This window comes from Cynocephalus volans, chromosome 7, assembly GCF_027409185.1.
Source record: "Cynocephalus volans isolate mCynVol1 chromosome 7, mCynVol1.pri, whole genome shotgun sequence".
Lineage (NCBI taxonomy): Eukaryota > Metazoa > Chordata > Mammalia > Dermoptera > Cynocephalidae > Cynocephalus > Cynocephalus volans.
Window position 1 is genome coordinate 129,209,993 of NC_084466.1, and position 23,217 is coordinate 129,233,209.

At 49.5% G+C, this 23,217-nt stretch overlaps 2 protein-coding genes across 2 annotated transcripts in view; one reads left to right on the top strand and one right to left on the bottom strand.

The window, feature by feature from the left end:
* Positions 1–1,134: 1,134 nt before the first annotated feature.
* Positions 1,135–23,217, bottom strand: part of CRTAC1 (cartilage acidic protein 1) — a 164,667-nt gene continuing 142,584 nt past the window's right edge. Inside the window, exon 15 of the mRNA XM_063102816.1 lies at positions 1,135–1,229. Coding sequence (XP_062958886.1) covers positions 1,207–1,229 — 23 coding nt within the window. The 3' untranslated portion in view covers positions 1,135–1,206. The remainder of the gene's footprint in view (positions 1,230–23,217) is intronic.
* GOLGA7B (golgin A7 family member B) lies at positions 3,678–9,283 on the top strand. Its single transcript, XM_063102814.1, has 4 exons — positions 3,678–3,815; positions 7,506–7,658; positions 7,743–7,844; positions 9,173–9,283. The coding sequence occupies exons 1-4, from the start codon at positions 3,678–3,680 to the stop codon at positions 9,281–9,283; spliced, it is 504 nt and encodes a 167-aa protein (XP_062958884.1).

Consider the following 23,217-nt stretch of genomic DNA (forward strand, 5'->3'; position numbering starts at 1 on the left):
AGCTCTTGCCCAAGGGCCCCTGCTATAGGACTTTTTAATTGGAGGTCCTAAACTGGAGGCTCTAGGAATGAATCTGGTCCACAGGTGTGTCTTATTTGATCTGCTTAGTACTTATAAATTTCAAAATTTTATTGGAAGCATTTAAATTCAGGATATTAGATGTTAAGAAAATCTGGATTTCTGATTTCTCTTGAAAAATCAGAAGTGCTGGCAACTTGGGTGCACATTCTCACATGGCAGTGGGCAGCTGCCTCGAGACAGGGCACGAGTTCCTAATTAGCCCTGCCTGACCCACTTACTGCTTAGCTCCTGTAAACATCTGTGTTCATAATCTCTGATAAGGCCTCTAGAATGTCAGAACTGGAAGGGTGTGTTAACGATTATGCAGTTTCTTTTTCTTTTTTTTTTTTCTAAAAAGATGACCGGTAAGGGGATCTTAACCCTTGACTTGGTTTTGTCAGCACCACGCTTATCCAGTGAGCTAACCGGTCATCCCTATATGGGATCCGAACCCATGCCCTTGGTGTTATCAGCACCATGCTCTCCCGAGTGAGCCATGGGCCAGCCCCGATTATGCAGTTTGAACTTCTCAGTTTCCAGCTGGAAAAAAGGAGGCCCAGAGAAGGGAAGACTTTCCCAGGGTCATGTAGCCCAGGGTCAGGTCTCCTCCTCTCAGGTCGGTGGGCTGTCTTTCCACCAGGGCTTCTTGGTACTTCACAACTGAGCCACCATGGATGGAGAGAGCCAGGAGACCCTGCCTTGCCTTAAGTCCTGCTTGTCACCAACTACAGATGAGTCTGTGATGTGTGTGCTCTTGGTAGGTCTGGGAGACTAAGGCTCTGTCATATATGATGTGTCTGATACCATCCTCTAGCAATTCTTCAAGACCCCACAAACACTCTCCAGGGAGAGAAGCAGATCTCTAGTCACCCAGAGCCAGGATAGTATTCTAAGGCTCAGAATACTGTTTGGGTTGGAAAGGGAGTTGACCCCTCCCTTTCTGACTACTAGAGAACCCATACATCAAAACCGAGAGGAAATGAGACTGTATGATGTAAGGTACCACCCCAAAATCATAATGGTTTAATGCAATAGAAGTTTATTTCCCGCTCAGTAAAGTCCTAGGCAGGTGTTCCTGATCAGCAGGTAGATCTCCTTCAGGTAGTGATTCAGGGACTCAGGTGCTTTTTTGTGGTTCCATCATCTTCAGTCCATGGCTCCGTTGGTTTCTGTGGAAGGAGAAAGAGCATGAAGGAGTCGCAGGTCTTTATGAATCAGGCCTGTATATGACGGTCATCACTTCACTCAGTCATATGCCACACCAAACTGCAAGTGAGGCTGGAAATAAATCTAACTGTGTGTCTAGGAGGAAGGAGAAATGGCTCAGGTTAACAGCCAGCCAGCCAGCCACTAGAGACACACATGTATTGTGCATGCATGTATGTGCATACACATGTGTGCATTCAGGCACAGAAAGGGACGACAGTGGAGGGGAGGAAGCTGGGTCTGTGTCAGGATGGCTGAAACACTGTTCCTTCCCTTTCTTTCCATTCTCGCTGCCACTTTTCCTGGTTTACTCACTTTACCTTCCCCCTGAACTACTATAAACAGAATCATCCCTCCAACTGGCCCCTTACCCTGATCTTGCCTGCTTCCCACAAAACTGCCCCAAATCCTTCTAAGGATAGGGGAGTCTAGCCTCAAGATCAACTGGCTCTTGTAAGTTGGTTTTAGAAGGTCAGAGGAAGGCCACAGCCTTTCCTCTACTTTTGAAAATACATTATGAAACCTTAACTAGACAGAGCAGAAACATTAATGATTGACATATAAGGACTCTTTATTTTTTGAAGTCATCATAGGATCCTAGCAGATGTCAAAATGACTTCCTCAGTGAAAACCTTGATGAGAGGAATCAAAGAATATTTACAGGAGCCTTCATACATTTAATCCAATCACAATACTTTGGGATCACATTTCTTACACAGAGTAAGATTCATCTGGACTTAGGAAAGCCACATATGAGGGTACTTTGAAAAGTTCATGGAAAGATTCATATTATCTTTTAATTCTATTTTTCCATGAACTTTTTGAAGTAACCTGTTCTCTGATTCCCCCACCTTTTCAGGACTTCGATCCACCAATTATCTCCTCTTTCTACCCTATTGACAACTTTTCTTTCCTTATTCTTTCCCCCAGCTTTTCAGCAAGTTTGAGTCTTCCACCCTAAATCCTGCCCTTCTGCAGAAACAGCTCCAGCTCTTTGCGAGCTAACCCTGACCTCCTCTCTACTCTCATCTCCCGCTGCTCTTACGGAATCTGCAGACCAGCTGCAGTCCTGCTGAAGTCTGCCTCTAGTCATTGCAGGAGCTTTCTACTATCTTTCTTACTATGCATAAGCTTTCCCTTTTGTCTGGGGTCCCTTTTCCTCCCTCTTTCCCCTCCCTCCCTCTCACCTACCTGGTAACTCCTGGCCTTCCTTTATGACTCAACCCGGGCTATAGGAAGCCTTTTCTGAGTAAGCATTTCTGGGCAAAATGTTACTTCTTTGGAGCATTCATCACAGTCTAATTCATTATGTATTTACTTGTCTTCCTCCCTGGAGCTCAGAGACCATCTTTTGCTCAGTATCCCCAGAGCCTGGCACTAGTGGGGACTCAGTAAATGAGAGCCGAGTGACTGAACAGATTCAGCTTAATTGCACAGGGGGGACTGGCTGCTTGTTCACTCTGCCTTTGGGGCTTGGTCTCCACGTGGTTCCAGTGATGCGCATGTTTCAACCCATGGCCTGCTCCTCTCGAATGTGGGTGACTGAGGCTGCAGAGGTGGAAGAAAGAGGCCTTGTTCTTCTGTGGAACTGCGCCCACTCCCCTCGGATGCTACAACTGTGTCAATGTCAATTGTGCAGGTGTGGACAAGGGACAGAGATCACCCGCCCCTTCCTACCAGGAAAGACAATTTCTTCCATTTCTGGCCTCGGTCTACTTTATCCACAGTTGTCCCTGGGGAAGTTTGGACATTCATGGGTCCCTTCTTTTCTGGGGTGAGAAGCGCTAGTCATGACAACCATTCATGGCGTCCTACGGCTGGTGCCATAACATGGCCCGAACCCCAGTCTCCCTGTCCTGTGAGTTCAGGGGCACATTGGGACTCCTCTGTCCCACGTGCTCCCTCCCCCAACCTGGATGAAGTTCCAGTCAGTGGGGTCTGAAGCTTCAGTCTTTTCCAGAGTTGGGTTCCCTAAGCCCAGGGCCTGACAAGCTGTGAACACTTGATACTTGGTGAAGGAAAACATGAAAGGTCTGCTGTGTGTGTATGTGCCTGTGTGTGCGTGTGTGCGTGTGTGTGAGGGGGCGGGGAATGAGGGGCAGATTGGGAGAAAGGTCTGGGTTGGCCACTAGGTGGTCTTGTTCCTCTTGTTAAAATTTGTTTCTGGCTCTGTCAATGGTTCCATTTTGGCTCAGCTTTGGCTCTACGTTAGGCTTCTTAAAGATCTTTCTGGGACAGCTCAAGGTAGCTTCTCAGGTGACCTCCACTGTCCTGCTTCTCCATGGCCCCCCTGGAGCAGTAGAAGTCTGGCCAACTCATCCCTGTTTTAGCATGGAAAGACCTGCACTCCAGGAAACCCCTCGGTTTCAGATAAACTGAGATGGATGCCACCCTCACTGTGTGCCTCCTGTATGTCTCCTCAGGTCCACAATCTGCAGGAGCTCCGGCGAAGTGCCTCGCTGGCCACCAAGGTCTTTATCCAGAGAGACTACAGCGATGGGACTATCTGTCAGTTCCAGACCAAATTCCCCCCCGAGCTGGACAGCCGGGTAAGGAAGCTTTTTTCTAAACTTGAAACCCAGGTCATGATAGAACTGAGGGTCTTATTGGAATGTTATTTTTTTTTCAAGGACCATATGACACATGATATCACAGTACACAGTATGACTTGCTCAGCCACTGCAAATGGAAGAACAGAAAAAGTCCTAACACTATCTTGAGGTCTTCTCATAGAAAGCTAGAGCTGAAGAAATCTCCAAGATTTTCTAGTCCAGCAGCTCTCAAATTTCAGTTGCATGAGAGTCATCTAGAGAGCTTGTCAAACAAATGGAAATTCCTGAGTCCTGTTGGGTGTTATGTGTCACCCGGAGATGCTGACTGAGTTGTTGGACTGTGGTTCAGGAATCTCCATTGACTAGCAGCCTTTCTCAACCTTGGCTGCACATTACAATTTCCTGGGGAGCTTAAAAAACTCCTGATGCTCAGGCTGTGCCCCAAACCAATTAAATCAGAATCTCTGGGAGTGGGACCCAGGCATCAGCCTTATTTTAAATCTTAATTTAAAAAATTAATTTTAATAATAATTGTTTAAACCTTAATTTTTAATGAGGAATCCCCAGGTGAAGGGGAATTGAGAGGCTCATAGATCACACTTGGAGAACTGCTGGTCTTCTAGTACAGCGCTTCTTCCCACTCCTGGCTGCACATCAGAGTCACCCAAGAGCTTTTGAAGAATGTACCTGGCAGGGTGTCAGCCTGGGGAGGGTAGGGCAGTGGTGGGCTTTGCTGCTCTGATCCATCCTCCCCCTTCCCAGACCATTTGAATCAGAATCTCTTGGGGAGAAGACTTGGGCATCATAGGCTTTAAAAGCTGCTGAGATGAGTTTAATGTGCAGCCAGAGTTGGGTACCACTAAATCCTTGTTCTTAAAACTGTGGTGTGTGGACTGACAACATCGGCAGCCCCTGGCAGCTTGTTAGGAATGCAGAATCTCAGGCCCCACCCTGCATCTACCGAATCCAAATCTGCACTTTAAACAGATCCTTAGGTTCCTTATAAACACATTAAAGTTGGAGATGCACTGCACTAGTCCATCTTTCTCATTTGACAGAGGAAACTGATGGCCAGGAAGAGGGAGTGACTTGCCAGAGTTAGTAAGTACCAGAAGGCCCTCCGTGCCCTGCCTCTCTGATTTCACAAGATACTATTTTTTGGCTCATGCAATTGCATCCTCAATGGGTATAGATAACACTTCAGGTACTCCTCACCTTATGATGGGGTTATGTCCCCATAAACCCATCTAAGTTGAAAATATTGTAAGTTGAAATGCATGTAATATACCTAACCATCATAGCTTAGCCTAGCCTACCTTAAACACACCGAGAACACTTACATTAGCCTACAATTGTGCAAAGTCATCTAAAACAAAGCCTATTTTATAACAAAGCATTGAATATCTTATGTAATTTGTTGAATACTGTACTGAAAGCAAAAACCAGAATGGTTGTATGGGTACTTGAAGTACAGTTTCTACTGAATGCAGATCGCTTTTGCACCATCATAAAGTCAAAAAATTTTAAGTTGAACCATTGTAAGATGGGGACCATCTGTAGATGCTTTGTGATCAGAGTCTTTGCAGGGAAAGCTTAGAGACACAGAGGAAGAGCTAGAGGCTGATTTTCCATCCTCCCTGCCTTGGGCAAAGGAGAGAGCCCGATGCTCCATCCCAGTATGCTGCGTGACATCAAGGACAGACAGCCAAGGGCTCTGCCCCTAGCCTCTGCCTCTAGACTCAGTGACTTGGGTGCCTCATGGACATGGCCCCATGCGAGGCATCGGCTGCTGAGTTTTGCTCCCGGTCCTGGGGATGTATGCAGCCCTCATTCCAGGCTGCCTTGGAGCTGGCCTGGGTTTGGGGGAGGGCAGAGGGCACATCTTGATCCTTCCATTCAGCAGCCCAGGCAGATCTGGATGGGTCTGGGCAGGTGGGGCAGGGCTGGCTTTTGCTAATCTGACCCCCATCAGCATTTGTAGAGCAATGTAGGCCTCTTTCTCATCTTAGCGTGCCTGTCCTTTGGGGTGGCATGACCCCCAGGTTAGAACAGCTGGGCTTGGGTCATGGACCACATGGGCAGAATTTGCTCTATGGGTTCCCTCCAGGTCTGTGTAGGGGCAGTGGTTGGGAACCCCAAAGCATCTGACTAATTTTGGGGAGAGCTTTTGTCCTAGACAGGCAGGGAGGACCCTAAACTGTGTGATGGGCAGTTCTGGTCCTCTGAGGGCAAGTGAGGAAGGAGAAACTTTGAAGAGGGTGAAGAATCGGGCTACAGACTATTTGATACATGCTGAGTTAGGAACATGAGCTTCCAGGCTGTCTGTGTAGGGTTACTTGGTGAAGAGCACAGACTCTGGGGTCAGAGCTGTGTAACGCTGGACACATTCATTTAGTATTCCCTAAGTATATATTGAGCACCTACTATGTATTAGGCACTGGGGATATAGGAGTGAACTCATGGAGTTTATTTTATTTTAGACAGTATAGATAATAAAAAAGCAAGCAAATAAATATATAGTAGCTTAGGTGGTAACAAGCACTAGGATAAGGGGAGGGTGTCAAGAGAATAGGGCGTGGTGGGGAGAGGTGCATGGTCGGGGAGGACCCTTGGATAAGGCGAGACTTGAGGGAAGGAAGGGATGAGCCATGGGGCTGTAGGGGAGGAGTGTTGTGGCTGAGGACTCAGGTGCAAAGGACCTGAGTCATATTCAAGAAGCAGGGGACTGGGTGAGGAATGTAGGAGACGGACTTAGGAGGTAGGAGGCCCAGGCCGTGGAGGGCCTGCTGGGCATCGCAAGGGCTTTTTGGATTTTACTTAGAGAGAGTTGGGAAGATTTTGGAAGCTATTGGTCAGAGCTGTGACATGATCTGACTTTAATAGGAAGTTAGGGCAGGGGCAGGGGCAGGGAGGCCAGTGAAGAAACCAGAGACGGTGGTGGCTGAGACCATAGAGCACATGGTCCCTGTGGCCTTAGGACCACAGAGCAGCTCTCACCTGCAAGATAAGGATGACATAGTACTTTTCTGATAAAATTGTGTTGATGGTTAAATGAAAGCGTCCTAAAAATGCCTGGCACGTAGAAAGTGCTTAATAAATATTAGCTATTATTATTATGGATGCAGGCAGGACAGCTTCTCTGTCGTCCAAAGACACAGGGTTCTGGTGTTCTGGGCAGTCTCTTAGCTAGCAGAAATGCTCCCTCCTGGAGAGACACTCCTGAGTCTCATGCAAGCAGCCGCATGAGTTGGAGTTCCACCTGAAAGGGAGAGACCCTATGAACTTGGTCCTAAGCGCTCTCATGACCATCAAAGCAGGAGGTGACAACGTCACTGGAGTACTTGAACTTGTCCGATCTTCAGCAGAAAATATCTGGGATATAATGGGAATTTCCTGTTTCCCACGGAGGCCAAGCAGCCATTCTTATTCTCACTTTATACATGAGGAAACTGAGGCCTAGGGTAGTCGAGTCATTAGTCCAAGGCCATGTCTGGACTGGTCCCCAGGTCTCCTGCCTCCCAGTGTAGTGCTCTTTCTGCTCCACTTGCAGCCTCTCTGGTCTTACCTGTGTTCCAATATGCCATGCCCTCCACCCATGTGGCCCCACACTGTCACCCCACCCCCATTGTGAGTGTCCACACTCCAGGGGGACTAACTTCAACCTGGCTCTGCCCTGTCTCCCTCCAGATTGAGCGGCAGCTCTTTGAGGAGACTGTGAAGACCCTCAATGGCTTTTACGCAGAGGCTGAGAAGATCGGGGGCAGCTCCTACCTCGAGGGCTGCCTGGCCTGTGCCACGGCCTACTTCATCTTCCTCTGCATGGAGACCCACTACGAGAAGGTGGGTCCTCCTCGCCCTGCCCTGTGTCTCCCCCCCATGCTTCCCTGCTGCATGCTCATCCCTGCCCGGCTCCTCTTTCTGCAGGTTCTCAAGAAGATTTCCCGCTACATCCAGGAGCAGAACGAGAAGATCTTTGCACCTCGAGGCCTCCTGCTCACAGACCCTGTGGAGCGTGGAATGAGGGTTGTATCCTGCCCAGCTGTTCTGTGTGAGGGCACAGAGCTGCCAACCAGTGGGGTCCCTGGCCAGGCTTCCAGGAAATGGGGGCCACTCTAGGAGCCTCCACTCGGAGTTTTCCCAGAATTCCCCACATCAATCGTCACCAATCCCCTCCCCCACATAAGTTACTGGGGCTGTTTGTGAGTTTCAGGGTTTGCATTTATTGAGCTGCATGTAATCAGTGCTTAATATATGCCAGATTCCATATTAAGTGCTTTGAAAATATGAATTCATGCAATTCTCACAGTAATCCTAAGAGGTGGGTGGCTCTCATTAGTCCCCTTTATAGATGAGGACAGTGAAGCTAAACAACTGGCTCAGAGTCACACAGCTGGTGAATGTCAGCCAGGATTTGAGCCCAGGCTCATGGTGAACTACAAGGCTGTACTGCCCCTCAAGGAATATGCAGATCATTACATTTATTTATATATCCATAATCTCATGTAATCCTCATTTAATCTTGCAAGGTAGGTCCCATTGTCCCCCTTTTACAGATAAGAAAAATGAGATCTAGGATGAGGTGACTCCCCCAGGTCTCCGTCCTGGAGGGAGGCTGGCCAGGGTGTGGCCACAGTTCTGCTGACCCCACCTGGAACTGTGGACCAGGTGTGCACACCTCTCTCTCCCACAAGCAGCAGCAATGAGAGTAGAAGTGTTAAAAAATAAATTTTACTGGCAAACCGAGAGGAAAAAAAAACACAAACACCCAGAGTCCCATGTTTGCAAAATCCGGGGAGTGGTGCTTCTTTTTACTGAGGCTTTACGATGTGCCAGGTATTGTGCTTAGTGCTTTGCATACATGATTTCACTTAATCTTCACAATAACCCCGGGATTCTATTATCCCCATTTTACAGGTGCAATAATTGATAGCTAACAAGGTAAGCGACTGGCCTAAGGTCATTTAGCTTGTGAGTGAGTCAGAACTTGAATTCAGACCACCACAGTCCTCACACTTCCCATGCAATCACCACCTCCCTGGGCACATCCATGTCCTAGGATACAGTAATTAGACCCCCTAGCATGTAAGCTCTAGCAGGGCGGGGCCCTGTGCGGTGTGATCGTGGCTGTGCATCCAGCACAGTGCCCGGCCCTTTGAGTTTCCATAACCATTAGCTGATCAATGTGCATGAGTGGGCTTGGGGAAGGAGTGTAGCTCCCAGGACTCCCCATCCCTTCTGTCTAGGGGGCGGCACAAGCTCAGCTTCCCACATCCCTGCCGCCTCGATCACGGTTCATGTCTGACCCCTGCTCAGCAGCTGGGCGGCTCACAGCTCTCCTTAACAGCCCACACCAGATCGAGATCTCCATCTACGAGGACAGGTGCAGCAGCGGCAGCTCCAGCAGTGGTAGCAGCAGTGGCAGTGGCAGCAGCAGTGGTGGGGGTGGCGGGGCGGGGGCCCGGTGACTGGCCGAGAGTCCCTGCAGGGAGGTGTATGGCCGGAGTGAGGGCCTCGCAGACCTGCGGCGGCTGCGCTACCAGAGCACCCGCTTCTGAGTCATTCTGTGGGCCTGCCCTGTTGCTGGAGAGGCGGGGAGGGTGGCTGGCCTGGTGTTCCCTGTGGCAGTCAACCCATGCCCCTGTCCCTCACCCCCAGTATGATCGGTCCACTTCCTGACCTGGGGGCTGTCCTTTCCTGATGGGGCTTGTCTGGGTCACTTGGAGCCAGACCTTCCTAGGGAAAGCTGGGGGCGGGGGGGAGAATACAACCTGGACGGTCCCTTTCTTCTGCAGCTCCTCTCCCACACCCAGTCCTGTCCCATAGAGAATTTCTTCCCTGCATGATTTCTCAGTCCAAACCCCATGTCCACCAGGACTCTGCACATGGGCTCTGCTCCCCGTGGCTGTCCCCCATTGTCTCCTCCTCCTGATGCCACCACAGGACCTCTGCCTGTCTATGATCCTGCCCGCACTGAATTCGAGGTCTGGGGAGATGGGTGCCATGGTCGGAGACATTTGGATGCTCCTGACCTCTCCTTGACCTGTGGCTTTCCTGGCCTCCACCCACAGCTGAGGCCATCTCGGGCTTGCCAAGAAACATCCAACTCTGAGACTTTGCAGGCTGCCAGGCGCTGGTTACGGGGCACACAGCCTGGGGCTCTGAAAAGTTATATGGGAGTCTGGAGAAACTCTTCGTGGAGAGACGTAGTCTTGGGGGCTTTGAACCTCCTGAGCTGGAGCTAATTTCCTGAGATTAGAACCTGAGTATATGTGAGAATGAGTGTGTGTATGTCTGCACACGTGTGAATGTGTGTGAGTGCACTGTGTGCATGAATGCATGTGTGTATGATTGAGTTTGTGAGCACGTGTGAATGCACTTGTGTGATGTATGCATACACATGTGAGCACCTGTGTGCTCGTGTGTGCATGAATGCATGTTGATGAGTGTGAGTGCATGTGAGTTGCATGAGTGCACAAGTGCATATGAGTGTGAGTGTACATGTGTGCGTGAGTGCACATGTATATGAGCATGTGCATGCACATGCACGCTATGAGTGTGAGTGTACATGTGTGTGTACATGTGTGCATGAGTACATGAGTGCATGTATGTGCATGAGTGCACCTGAGTGTGTGTGCGCACATGTGTGCATGAGTGCACAGGTATGTGAGTGTGAGTGTATATGTGTGAGTATGTGAGTGCTTGTCAGTGTGTAAGAATGCACTTGTGTGTCCCCCTGGGCTGCTAGCTAATGACTGCCCCTCTCTGAATCCTGCCTTGTCTTTGCTACATGATGGTCTGTGACTTCTTCCCTGCGTGGATCCAGCCTTGCTCCCCGTGAATAAATGTCTGAAAGCCCCTGGCCCCTGCCTGGGAGTGCCAGCTTGGCTCTTTTTCCTGGCCTCTCCCCTGCTTCTGACTCTATATGTTCTAGCAGAGAAGTTGGGGTTTTAGGAGAGCAGAGCCAACCTTCTGGTGGCCCTAGATACCCTTCTCCCAGCCCTTCGTGACAAGACAGTGGGGTCACAGATGTGCATAGCCAGCTTTCCCAGGCTCCGGGGCTCTTTAAGGCTGTGTAGGCGAGGCCACTTCGGACATTCAAAGGAACCAGCAACCTGTAGCTGCAGAGGCAAACCCCTGCCTTGCAAGGGAAGAGAGGACATCCAACATCCAACCAAGGATGCTCTGGCTCCTGGGGCCCAGGGAAGCCAGTGGGAAGGGAGCAGCTCTGAGCCTGGGGCCGCAAAGATGGACAGAAAGGGGCTGCCTACCTCAGCTGGCAGGAGGTGCTAGAAGTGGGTATGAAAGAGCAGCCACTGCAGGTATCTTGCTGGAACCAAAGAGGGACCTGGTTTTCTACTGGGTGTGGGAGCAGTGTGTGCAAAGCAGGAGACTACCCAGACAGCTAGAGACGGTTGGCCCAGCCCTGGAGGCCTCAGGGAGTTCTGAGTCCAAGTGAGTCCTGGTCCAGGAATTCCCTGAAAAGCTGCAGCCCCCCTGGCAACAGCCTGTGCCCCCCCCCCACTGTGTGGCTGGGCATTGTGTCTGACCCATGCATCTCCCGTGGGAGAGCTGGGCACTGGCAATGCAGTGGCCTTTTGTTATTTCTTTTTCCAATAAAAGGACTTGCCCAGCTCAAGGCTCTGTGCTGCTTTCTCTGCCCTGTGGTGATGGGGGCCAGTTCTATGCACCAGGATTGCGTGAGGGACTGCTTGGCTGCCTGAGCTGGCTGAGTGAGCTATTGAAGAGGTGGAGGACCTGACGGGGGCAGGATGGACCCTGTCTCCTCGGAGCTTCTAGTCTAGTTGGGTGGCAGGTCCTCTAATCTGGAATCTTTGGGGCACTTACAAACTTGGATGGGTGGAGCAAGTTAAACTGAAAGCCAGGCCAAAAGTAATTAATTAGATAAATATTCATTTGTTGAGCTCCTACCCTGGGTTGGGCCTTGTTAGGGGCTGGCTCACGCAGGTCACTCAGTACTAAAGATTAGAAGCAGGTGGATATTGGGACCTAACAGAGTTAGGTCTTGGATTTTATAATTTATTGAGCACCTCCTGTGTGCCAGCTACTTTGCTAAAACCATATGCTAGAGCTTGGAGGAGATTTAAGGATGACCTGAGTCCTCTCATAGAAGTGGAACGGAGGCCCAGAGAGGGTAGGTGACTTGCCCCAGGTCACACAGCTAGTTAATGGTGACAATGTCAAGCTTAGAACTGAGGTCTACTGACCCAGTGCTCACTCTGACACCATGGGAATGGCATCCAGATGGGATGTTGCCCAAGAATGCAGGGAGGCTGGGGCACACACTCAGCTCTGTGGGTCAAGGGTCTGTTCCCAGAGAGGATGTCACTAGACTGTGGGGACTACAGCTCCAGCCTCTGGGGTGAGGGGCTGGGGGTCCCCTCTGGGTGGCTCTCCTGCTTGTACTCAATGCCCCTAACAGACAGTGTGGCACACTCCTGAGCCATGGGGCAGCCTGGACTCACTGGCTCTGCTCAGACCTGGGCTGTATGGGGGTTGTCACAGGGAGGCTGCTCTCTAAGGCGTGGGTAGCTTCATTCTGTTGTCGTTTGGGATAGGAATTTTGTTATCCTGAGGTCAACTTGAACCTCCAGTCCAGCTGTTCCAGAGAGGAGGTCCTGGAGAGGGGGTAAGGATCTAATAAGCTGGTAAAACCAATTCTGAGTGCTTGTCTGGCTGAGAAGCATTCAGCCCTTCCACTTTCAAGTAGTGGAAGTAATAGTAACCAACAGTAGCTAACATTTATTTAGCACATACCATGTGCCAGGCACTAGGCTAAGATGCTACACATTCATCATTCAATCCTCACAGCAACCCTCTATGATATGGACTATTATTATTCTCATTTTACAGATGCAGAGACTGAGCTCAGGGAAATTAGTAACTTGCCCAGAGTTATACAACTAGCAAGTGGCAGAGCTTGGCTTTGAATCTAGGCAGTCTGACTCCAAACTGTGGGAAGAAGATAGATCCAGCTTTAGGGTCTCCTTCAGCGGCTTGAGGTCCTTACCTACCCCCAGGTTAGAATCTGGAAGATTCCCAGGGAAGGACTTGGAGCTGGTGCCTCCATGCCCAGTGCATCAGGGGAATGTGGGTGGCTGTGCTCACGGGCATGTGGAACCCCCGGGGCAGCCTGGTGAAGGGCAGCAGGGTGACCTGACTCACTGTGGCCTGACGAGGTGTGGCTTCTCTCTGCCGGCTCAGCGATGGGGGCATTATTGGCCTTTCTCCCAGGTCTGGTCGCAGCCATGTCCCTGCATCACCCCCTGCCAGCCAGGGACAGGCCCCATCAGGATGCAGAAGCAGAGAAACCCTGCTCCTGCCTCGGCCAGGCTGTCCCCCAGGGCTCACCCAGGCAGCTGTCCTGCATCCTCCCTCACTGCTGGCACTCGGCTGCCTGCCTGCCTTTGGCCAAAGGCACAGTGTGGGAAAACCACAGGGTGTACAGAGCTTGAGGTGCCACTGAGTGGCGGAGTCGTGTACTGCACCCGGGAATCAAAAGCGGCGGGGGCAGAGCTTCTCAGCTGTTGTGAAACTGCCCCCATGATGCCCAAACTGGCAGCCGCTGCCACCTGCCAGGAGTTTGCTGTGGCTTCCAGGGTGCCGAGCGAAGGTGGAGTCCAGTGCTGGTGACTCTCCCCACGGCCAGCCCCTGGGCTGTATTCTGGGCACCACTAGTCCAGGAAACCCACCTCCCTCTCCACGCATCCAGAGGGACTCACATCAGGGAGGGCCCCGGCAGCAGGCACCCCCACCTGGTTTTGGCTTCACTAGTCATCCAAGGATGAAGGTAAACACCCGCCACTCCAAACCAGACCCGCATTTGAGCTTGAGATCTGTCTTCATGATGCTGGCACATTATGAAGGCTCCTGGAGCCTCAGTTTCCTCAGCTGTAAAACAGGGACACTAACACGTCACAGAATTCCTTACACCCAAGGTTTTCAACCTTGGCTGCGACTGGTGTCACTGGAAGCATGAGAAACCACCAGATGCCTGGTTCTATCCCCAGAGTTTCTGATTTAACTGTTCTAGGGCACAACCTGGGCGTCAGGGTTTTAAAAAGTTCCCCTGGTGATTCTAATGTAAGGGAAGGTGGAGGTGGGAAAATCCCCACTTTCAAAAATGTCTGAGACCTCAATAAAAAGTTTACTGTTTCCACAAAAGCAGCCAGACATGAACTAAGCATGAATTGTATGATTCCACTTATAACAAATTCAAAGACAGGCAAAACTCATCTACGGTGTTAGAAGTCAAGATCACTGTCACCCTGGGTGGGGGTAGTGAATGGATGGGGGCCTGAGGGGCTTCTGGAGCTCATAGTGTTCCATTTCCTGGCCAGAGCCCTGCCCCTTATGAAGGGGTGCTCACTTTAGGAGAATTCTTTGAGCTGTGCACTTAAGATCTGTGTATTTTTCTGCACATGTGATATATTTCAATAAAATTTACCAAAAAAGTTTGTTGGCTCCAAAATAGGAAAAGAAAGCACAAAATTGAAATTAATGTTTTATTAAATATCTATAGATATAGCACATTATGTCAAACAACTGCAATTTAACTCAGTTGTGTGCGTGTATGTGTAAGTCACTGTGGGTTGTGGATGTATATGAAAATATTTGATATGATAAGAAAAGGTCCTTGATGCCTAAAAAATCTTAAAACAGCCAGGCTCATGCCAGGAGTTCTTAACCTTGACTTCCTGCACTTGTATGCACAATACGTTCCTTTATCTGGGGCAGGGAATGCAAAGCTTTCAAAAGATTTTCAAAAGGGTATGTGAGACCCCCACCCCCAAAGGTTAAGAAGAGCACCGGTTTTTGAGGAGTCAGTGAGAAACTGGCCGCCAATGTGCCTGGCATGAAACAGGTGGGCAGTAATGTCAGTTTTTCTCCTTCCTTTCAGAGTCCAGCCTTCAGGGGTTTCCAGGTTTCAGGTGACTTCTAGGAGGATTTATTCTCCTGGCAGTGCCAAGGGGCAGACTGAACCGAGCTCACAGCTTTTCCTCCAAGAGGCTGTTCAAAGGGCCTGTCATTTCAGCAGCTGCCGGACGGCAGAACTCAGCGTGCAGCATCCTGAAGTGCACCCGGGCTTGCGTTTTGAATCCGGGATGATGGAGGAGGTGGAAAATGTGAAGGGGGTCAAGGGGCTGCACCAGCCGGGAGACCCCCCAGTAATTCACTTAACTTTCCTTTGTAAATTTTTCCTTTTTAAAGCTTTGTCATTTGTAAAATGAGAGCATTATGAGAATGTATGTCTTTGTAAATGATCATCTGTTTCTCCAAAGTAAGATATTATTGTTATTGCAGAAGTGATATTAGGACCTCATTAAACCATGTCCTTATGATATAGATTTATAGATGGTTTCAGATTCTTGCACAGAATAAACAGATACTTATCCACGGGTCCACTGATTCCCTAATATATGCCAGGAACATTTATGTCCATTATTATTCCATTTAGTTCTCTAACACTCTGGTGGGTGGTTATATTCGAAATCTTATTTTATAGATGAGGAAACTGACGTTCTGGGTGGTTAGGTAGCTTGACAAGGGCTCACAGCTAGAGTCAGAGCAAAGACTTGAACCTAAGTCTCCGACTCCAAATCCCACTTTCATTCTGCCACAGTATGTCACAGGCAGATGAAAGACTCCGTTCTACCTGGATTGACTCATAAAGACAGATTTCAGACTCAGAGAGAAACACATGGGCAAATGCAGACACAGAAAAATTAGCTTTGCAGGGGCATGAAGGTGCTAGTTATTTTGGAGTAATTCAAGTTATCGATTTCTGTAATGGAAAAGTGATTGGGGACCAGCTAGCACCCGAGAGCAGTGCTGAGCGAGGCCCCCAGGAAGGGGGAAGCGTTACACACAGCTTACAAGACCTCATAGATGGCGATGGTCCTTTTCCCCCTGCCCCCAACTAAACTCCCTGATGGGGGGATCTTGTCTTACTCATTTCTACCACCTCCTTCCCCCTGCCCCAAGTGCTGTCACAGGGCCTTGCTGTGGCAGGTGAATGGGAGACGCAGCGTATTACAGGCTAGCGGGAAGAGGCGAGAATTTATAGGAGTGTAATCCGCAGGCCCCGGGGCAAAGTGCCACCAAGAAGCAGCTCAGGCCGATGTAGACAGACAGTGGTCACCAACTGATACATTCAACTGCAAGTGGTCACTGAATATCTCAATTACAGGGAGAGGCAGTGACCCCAGGCCACCCCCTGTGCTGGGCAGTAGCTCTCAGTCATGTTGTCCTGGCCGTGTCTGTGGGGCCCTGCTCACGACTTCCATCTGTCCTGGGGGAGGAGGGAGGAAGTGTGCATTCCCACCCCACTCAGCCCTCTCCGGTGCTCCCTGGACACCATATTTTGAGGTGGGTAAATCCTTCTGTAGCTGAGCATTTTGCCTGGGAAGTCTGGGCCCAAAACCCTACAGGGTGAGGTAGGTGAGGAGCCATGAGTGGATGGATGAATGTCTAAGTGGATGGATACAGAGGAGATGGGTGCAGGGAGATGACGGATGGGTCAGAGACCGGTGAGGGGCCTGCCAGGCTTGAGATGGATGCTCGCAGCCCCGGGGGAGGCAGGTGGATGGATGGGTACCAATCGGCCCTGGCCTTCCCAGTACAGGTCTAAACACAAAAGGGAAGATGCTGTGCTAACCCAGGCCCCAAATGAACTCTGCATTTGCAACTCTGAGTGATGGATATGTCTTGTTGGAAAGGATTCTTATAGGTCTAACATTGCCCAGTTAATGACTTATGGATTGTTGTAAAATCAGGCACTGCTAAAAGTGAAACCAGGAGGTTAAAGGGCCTGGAACAGATTTTATAATAATATCTGTATTTCATCATTCCAGGCACTATGTGCACTGACTGCTTTACATGCTTTATTTTGATGAAGACTCACAACAACCCTATGAGGATCTTTTGACTTCCTCCACTTTGTGGATGAAGAAACTGAGGCTCAGAGATGAAATAACTTGCTTAAGGCCACTTCATGGTGCATGGATGGAGTGTCTGTGATTCAAGCCTGAGCCGTCTGATCCAAGTCTCAGGGTGAAGAGAAAATGTTAAGGCTAGATGGAAGGAAGGGAGGTGCGAGGGTAACAGGTTTTTGCACAGCTCTCTATGAAAAAACATGGCATTTCAGCACACATGAGACACCTCGTGCAACAGGACAAGGCACTGAGACCTTCCAGTGACTGAGTGCCAAGAGACAGCCCCAAGTTTCCTTCTCCCTCTCTGCTCTCTGCGTCTGCCTCCAAGGGCTGTAAGTCTTGAGTCTGGGGACCTGAAACTGCAGAGAGGGTATTTGCTTTACCTTCCGTCCTTCAGCCTAAACTTGTCCCTCTGCACAGTCCCCATGAGCAGCTGGGGAACGTGGGTGTGCTTTTCTCCTGCCCCAGGAGCTCTGCACCCAGGTCTGGGGTGCAGGGAGGAAAGTCAGCCCTTAGGTTTGAGGGGGGATGCCTTAAATGATTCTGGGGGATAAGATCCTTCATGGCTGCTCTGGGACTGGCCACAGAAAAGGAGAAGGCGCTGCCTTTATGGGAATTATTCTGGCCTCAGACTGAGTTCCTTCTGGGAGGCAGGCAGCGGGCATGAAGTTCTGGGCGGGGACTTCCTGAGAAGGGGTGATACCCTTATTCTGGATGCTTCTGGCTCTGCCTCCCTCCTCTCAGCTGAGCAGGCCCCTCTCTGGGCTCAGCACCCTCATCCAGATCTTTAATCCCAGCTGTGTCCCAAGGCCCAAATGTGGTTCTTCTGTTCGCTTGGTGGCACGAACTCTGACTCAATTTCCATGTCAGCAAGATGGAAAGAACAAACAAGGCCCTCCTTATTTCTGAAATTGTTACACGCTGTGCTTCTGAAATGCTTGGAGCTTTCTGGAGAAGGAGGCTGGGAGTGGCTGGGCTGAGCTCTTCCAAGGAGCAGTAGGCAGAGCGGGCAGGGAGGAGGCCTAGACAGGAGGCAGATTCCTGGCTTGGCTGTGATCCTCGGGAAAGTCACGGCTCCTTTTTGGGCCTCAGTTTCCACATCTGGAAAGGACGGGGCAGGACTAGATTTCTCGGTGTCTCTGGATTTAATGTTCTAGAATTCTGTGATTGTTGAGGGCTGAGTCCCTAGGCCAGTTCACTGGTGTCTGGTGACCTCTGCTCTGTGGAGCCCAGTCGATCCCATGCCCACCCTGCTCAGTTTACCATTTTATGACTCTTCTCTGGGAATGGCACCACATGAGAACTAAGCTGAACGCAGCACAGCCCAGGCCTGGGGAAGGTCGGCTCTGCCCCCTCATGGCCATTTGTGGACTTGCTGTCCCTTTCCTGCTAATCTGTCAGCTCCACTGGGGTGGCCTGTGTCCCCACACCTCTCCACCATATGCCAGGTGTCCCAGGCAGTAGGAGTGTGTGCTGCCAGGTGTCCCGGGCAGCAGGAGAGTATGCTGGGAAGCACAGGCGCTTTGGCTTTGTGTAGGTCTGGGGCTCCATCCTGAACTTTGCTACTTAATAATAATAATAATATCTCTAATTTATTAGGAGCTTATTCTGTGCCAGGCACCATGTCAAATTTAATACAACAACTCTGTGAGGTATTATCACCATTCTACAGATGAGAAAACAGGTTCAGGGACATCCTACGTACTGTGTCTTTGCTTAAATGCCTCTTTCTCAGCCAGGCCCACCCTGACCCGCCCTTTATTTAAATGACATTCTGCCTCCATCCATGCACTCCCAAATTGCCTTAATGCTGCTCTTCTCCCCCATCCCCCACGGCACTTAGCATCTTCCAGCCTACTACACACTTGCCTTATTATGTTTCCTGTTTGGTGCCTGCCACATGTTGCTAGGGCAGGAATCTTTGCCGGTATTGTTCACAGACGTGTATCCCAAGCCACTACATCGATGCTCAGCACAGACATAGTAGGCGTCCAATCAGTGTATGTTGAGTGAACATCTGGTTAAATAACTTGCTCAGGTGTCAGTCACTTGGAGGCTGCACAGCACAAGGCTTAAGAATCCAGGCTTTGGAGCCAAATAGTTGCGGGTTTGAATGACAGCCCTTGCCACTTTGGCAAGCTGCGTGACTTTGGGTAACTTACTTTCTGAGCCTCAGTTTCTTTGGTAATAAATAGACTAATAACATTTATCTTGTAGGATGGGTGTGAGGATTAATGGAGACATGTATGTAAAGTTCTCCGCATGTGGTAGGCATTTCGCAAATGTTAGCTGCTTTCCCCGAGGGTGTTTTTCTCTCTTCTTGCTTCTCATTTTTCCTCTGATGGCCTGCCCTTTGACCACTTCACTGTTCAACAGCAGTTCCTTGAGGACAAGCTGCTGAAGGAGGGGGCTGGCACTCTCTGTGGTGTGAACCAGTCCATGCTCTCTGCACCTCCTTCTTCCTCCCAGGATGTGCTGTTGCTAAGGAGACGCAACGTCAGCCCTGGGCAGGTGCCTGGCCCCTGCAGCTGGGGTTCTGGCCACACAAAAGGAGTGGGAATATGGATGGACCCTGGGGGAAGGAGAGAAGGGGAGGGACCGGGTTTGCCTCCTGGGCTGGGAGTCTGGGTGGGGGTATCAGTCTGGAATTTGCTGGAAAAACTGCTGGCTCGCTCAGAAAATGAAGTGTTCATTCTCCTGTCTCCATGTGGCTCTTAAGGGTGGAGTGGAGCTCTTGCTTGGGCTGTGATCCAATGGCATTGGTCTAGGTGTGATGCCCAGACCCTGGGAGGGGGCCATAGCAGCCAGAGTGACACATAATCAAACTCCTGGCCCTCAGAATGGCACCTTCCCAGAGCACGGCTGGCAACCTGTAGATGCTCAAAGAGGCCTCGTGGACACTTCACCATCATGTACCAGCCAAGGTGGCCAGGCTTGCCGGGCGGGGGCTCCCAACACAGGCACTGCCGTTTCTTCTTGCAGCCTCGAACATGACCATGGCCCTCCAGGGGCTCCTTCCCAACCCAGCCCTCAACTCTGGGCAGCATGAGAGACTGTGGCTTTTGCATAAACCAGTGAGCTACCTCAATTTAGGAAGGAAGCAGTGGAAGTGCAGAGCCCAGGCTGGGAAGCCAGACTGTCCGGCACCCACCCTGCCTTTGTCCCAGCTGTGTGACCACTGACAAACCACTTAGCTTATCTACTAAACTGGGATAATTATAGCACTTTCCTCTAGGGATTGTTGTGAGGATTAAACGAGTTGATTCTGGTAAAGAGTTTGATCTGATTCAGACACACCAGGCTCACTAAATGTAAGCTATTACTGTCATTTTAAGAGGTACACTCCTGGGAAGAGGGAGTATTTTTGGACAAAATAAAAATGGTATTATTGTTATTATTATTATTACACTTTTCCTGAAAATGGGACATTCTGGTGGCACAAGCCCACCTCCTGCGCAGCTGGAGTGAGCCATGGCTGCCTCCTTCAGATGGGGCCCCAGCTTCTCCACTGGCATACTCCCTTCCTGGCCCATTTCATTACTTGCCTGTCCCTGAAGGTATTTTTTATTTTTCTTACAATTTCAAGTCCAGCATAAGCCAGTAAAGATATCAGGAGCCCAAATGGGGCTAAGGGACAGAGAGAGGACTGACTTGTCTGTGCTCAGGAGGGGAAGGCGAGGGTTTGGACCCTCGTGGGTTTCCGAGGAAGAGGAATTAGAAGAAAGAGGGGACAGGAACACAGAGCCTGGCTAGCCTGGGTGTGGCTTTGGCCCACACATCTGTGGCCAGCATAGCATAGACCAGAGGATGCACTGATCTTGAGGCACCTGGCTCAGAAAACCTGGATTCCTGGCCCTGTTTTGGGGCAGGTAATGTTGTGTTGGTCAGTACCCGCCTGCTCTCTGTATCTCTCACCCTTGTGTTTCTTCTAGCACAAACATCTTGGGTGCAGGGGACTTGATCGCATCATTGGAGGAACCTTGTCACATTCTTCACAGGAGGGGCCAAGTGCTTGTCAAGAAATGCTTGCTGAATGAATATATGGATGAATGAATGTAGACAGCTTGCTTTCTGGTATAGCAACCCAAGAATGTAGCTAGACTTTTCAGAAAGCCCCTTGGTATCCCACTCCCATCCCATGCACTTGGCTCCTCCATGAGGTCAGAGGGAAGGCGGTGCGGGGGCAGCAACCTTGTTACCTTCACTTAGCTTTGTATACCTAGAGCCTAGCTCAGTACCTGGCACATAGTAGATGTTCAACCAATATTTGTTGGATGAATAAATGAATCAAATGGAAAGCCTTCTTACTCTAGAGTCCAAAGGCTGTAGTTGTGCTTTTAACAGCTGGGTGGACTTTGAACTCCTCTTTGCATCTCATCTGGCCTCACCCACCAAGTAGGGTAAAACGACAGATACCCCGTTACGTGAAACTCAATGTGTGGTGATTCATGGTTATCACGTATAAGACATTCTCCGAAGTTTCCTGTCATCTGACCCTCCTGATGTCCTTGGCATGCTGTCTTGCTAGTAGTCCTGTCACTTATTTCTCGTGTTGTGTGTGGCCAGTCGATGGCCACTGTTACCTTGCCATTTACCACTGCATTTAGAACCATTCCTCTGTGGGTTTTGGGTTTTACTTATCTCATTGTCATAGATCCACTTATTCCTTTCTAAAAAGGCAGCGGCTTCCAGAATGACTAGGGAATAGTCTGAACAGTGACAGAGATGCCTGTTACCCCTCTGACAAGATGGTGTGGTGGGAGAGGGCTCCAGCCCTGGCTCAGGGACCAGCGGGCTCTGTGACCTTGGGTGGGTGAAGTAACCTTGATCACTTCATCTTTCTGAGCCTCATCTTTGGGGCCCTTTCAAATCTTGAACTCTATGTCAATGTGTAGGAGCGATTTTTAAGTTGGTATATGCTTTTTCTTTTATAATCCAGGGAAATTATAGCTGTTTATATTTTAAAACTTTTCATTTAAGCTCCTGTTCCTTTAAAACTTTTCATTTAAGCTCCTGTTCCTAGCGTAAAAACAGCACTAGCTACAAGGAATTCATATTTTGTGATTTATTGGGAGTATTATTACGATATCAGAAAATGGTAGTGTTTTTATTAAATATGTTTTTAAAAGGCTTGCTGCATTCTTAAGTGTGATTTTATTATATCTTGGGGTGACTTTTTTTCCCTATGAAGAATAGATCTGTGATTTATAATAAGCCTTCACCACTGAGGCTGGTCATGAACATATTCTATGGCGTTACATCATCCCCAAAGCATGAGCTGGCTACAGCAGCTTTCAGGTTTCTAAGCATATTACAGAGACCAAGTTGTAAGGCTCTTTCTAGAAATCAGGGTGACCTGAGACTAGCAATGCCTGTGTCCAGCCACACATTGAGGAATCTTAGGAAGGAAAGGGCACTTAGGGATATACCAACCCAACTCTCTTGTCATTTAGATTAGGGAAACTGAGGCTCAGACTTCCCCAAGTAAAAGGCCCAGAGTATTCTTTCCATGTTTGCCCCTTACTCATCCCACATCCTCCAAATGTGAACACATTGCACACACCCAACCACCTCATCATGCCTGGGGTGGTAGTTTGCTTGTATCAGGATTTGCTTTCCAAGCACCACAGCACCACATGGTGTAGGGCTGCTGCTAATTCAGCACTCCAAACAGCATCTACTTGCCCCAGACATACTTCCCCCCTGACTAGCTAGGCACTAATACCCAACAGAGAGTTTATTGACATGATTTCTCCAGAAAAGAGGCTGGAAGACTTAGCAAGTTTAACATTTTTATCGAGTCCCAAAGTGCCATCTTTTCCCCTCTCATCATCACCACCAGCCCCTATAAGCCTTTCTCTACCACAGGAAGTCAGGGCACACAAAGCAGAAACAGCACAGGCCAAACCAGCAGGCACACGATACATTATCGAATCAACCAAGCAAAGGACCACCTAGGAGCCATCTTTGTTAAGGGCAAAATAAGAAGCTCACGAGACACTGGAGGATACAGAAAAGACAGGACTATCTTGATTCTTCTGAAGGAGTGAGGGTGCTGGATGGGATATAGGGGAGACTTTCCTTTTCTGTTTTCTCAGAAAACATGCAAAGAAAGGCTTCACGAACAACTAAAGTTGCATCAGTATCTCCCACACTTCCCTTTTCCAAGATGGCCTCCCCTGCTGTCCATTCAGAGGGAGCTCTCAGCAGATTCTACTGGGCGTGGAGAGAGAGACAGGCAGCAGGAGAGAGATTTAGTGTTCCACAAGGTTGTTAGTTTTGTTTTGTTTTTTTCCTTTATTGATGGGATTTAAAGAGCATATAACTGAAGGCAAAGTCCAAGGCTTAGAGAAAGATATGAGGCCCGAGAGAGAGGCTCAGAGATTCTAAAGGCGGCAGAAGAATACCCACCTAAAAAGGCCACTTGAGCTGCAAAAAGGATGGGG

What these genes read in the sequence shown, in the direction of transcription:
- GOLGA7B (XM_063102814.1), top strand. Translation starts at nt 3,678, where the DNA reads ATGTCTCCTCAGGTCCACAATCTGCAGGAGCTCCGGCGAAGTGCCTCG. An exon ending in CCCCCGAGCTGGACAGCCGG is followed by an intron (nt 3,816 to 7,505) that starts GTAAGGAAGCTT and finishes GTCTCCCTCCAG; the next exon opens with ATTGAGCGGCAGCTCTTTGA. An exon ending in TGGAGCGTGGAATGAGGGTT is followed by an intron (nt 7,845 to 9,172) that starts GTATCCTGCCCA and finishes AGCCCACACCAG; the next exon opens with ATCGAGATCTCCATCTACGA.